At 47.7% G+C, this 1,263-nt stretch overlaps 1 protein-coding gene across 1 annotated transcript in view; it reads right to left on the bottom strand.

Annotated features, from left to right (window-relative positions):
• The window catches only part of LOC101851003, a gene marked incomplete in the record, with an annotated part of 136,185 nt that overhangs the window by 49,296 nt on the left and 85,626 nt on the right, over nucleotides 1-1,263 (bottom strand). The window contains 1 exon segment of the mRNA XM_035973253.1: nucleotides 1,103-1,237. Within this exon segment, the coding sequence (XP_035829146.1) occupies nucleotides 1,103-1,237 (135 nt within the window).

Genomic DNA, 1,263 nt, shown 5'->3' with positions numbered 1-1,263 from the left:
GTGTGTGTGTATGTGTGCGTGTGTGTGTGTGTGTGCGCGCGCGTGTGAATGTCTACCTTGAAGTAAGCCAACATAATATACATATGACACCTTGGCTGGAAAACGACCCTAATGCTCTGGCTTTCTGTCTGTGCGTTTGTCCGTGTCTCTGAATATCTGCCTTTAATGTCTGTCTGTGTGCACATCTGTCAGTCTCTGTTTATGTGTGTGCCTGTCTGTCTGTCTGTCTGTCTGTCTGTCTGTCTGTCTGTCTGTCTGTCTGTCTGTGCGTAAGTTTGTATGTGTGAATGTTTACCTTGAAGTAAGCGAGCCTGTACCACCTGGGGTTGAGAAAGGCCCTGAAGCCCTGCACAGCTGATCCTGTCTGTTAGTGCATCTGCCTGTCTGTTTGTCGGTAATTCTGTCATTCTGTCTGTGTGTGTGTGTGTGTCTGTCTGTCTGCTAATATGTCTGTCTGTGTGTGTGTGTCTGTCTGGGTGTTTCTATGTCTATGTATGTTTACCTTGAAGTAAGCGAGACTGTACCACCTGGGGTTGAGAAAGGCCCTGATGCCCTGTACAGATCCTGTCTGTTAGTGTATCTGCCTGTCTGTTTGTCTGTCATTCTGTCATTCTGTCTCTCTGTGTGTCTATCTGTCTGCCAATATGTCTGTCTGTGTGAGTGTCTGTCTGTGTGTTTCTATGTCTGTGTGTTTTTACCTTGAAGTAAGCCAGCCTGTACCACTTGGGGTTGAGAAAGGCCCTGATGTGCTGCACAGATCCTGTCTGTTAGTGCATCTGCCTGTCTGTTTGTCGGTCATTCTGTCATCCTGTCTCTCTGTGTATGTGTCTGTCTGTCTGTCTGTCTGCCAATATGTCTGTCTCTGTGTGTGTCTGTCTGTGTGTTTCTATGTCTATGTATGTTTACCTTGAAGTAAGCGAGATTGTACCACCTGGGGTTGAGAAAGGCCCTGATGCCCTGCACAGATCCTGTCTGTTAGTGTATCTGCCTGTCTGTTTGTCGGTCATTCCGTCATTCTGTCTCTCTGTGTGTCTGTCTGTCTACCAATATATCTGTCTGTATGTGTGTCTGTCTATGTGTGTCTATGTCTATGGGTGTTTACCTTGAAGTAAGCCAGCCTGTACCACCTGGGGTTGAGAAAGGCCCTGATGCCTTGCACAGAGCCTGTCATGGTACACACGGCGATGAACAAGATGAATAGAAGAACGGACGGAACGGCTGTGAACAGGAATGAGATCTGGAAAGAGGAGAGGGAGGGGCGGG

The sequence above is a fragment of the Aplysia californica genome, unplaced genomic scaffold, assembly GCF_000002075.1.
Source record: "Aplysia californica isolate F4 #8 unplaced genomic scaffold, AplCal3.0 scaffold01081, whole genome shotgun sequence".
Lineage (NCBI taxonomy): Eukaryota > Metazoa > Mollusca > Gastropoda > Aplysiida > Aplysiidae > Aplysia > Aplysia californica.
The sequence above is the reverse complement of the archived record's forward strand: the minus strand, read 5'-3'. Positions and strand labels throughout refer to the sequence as shown.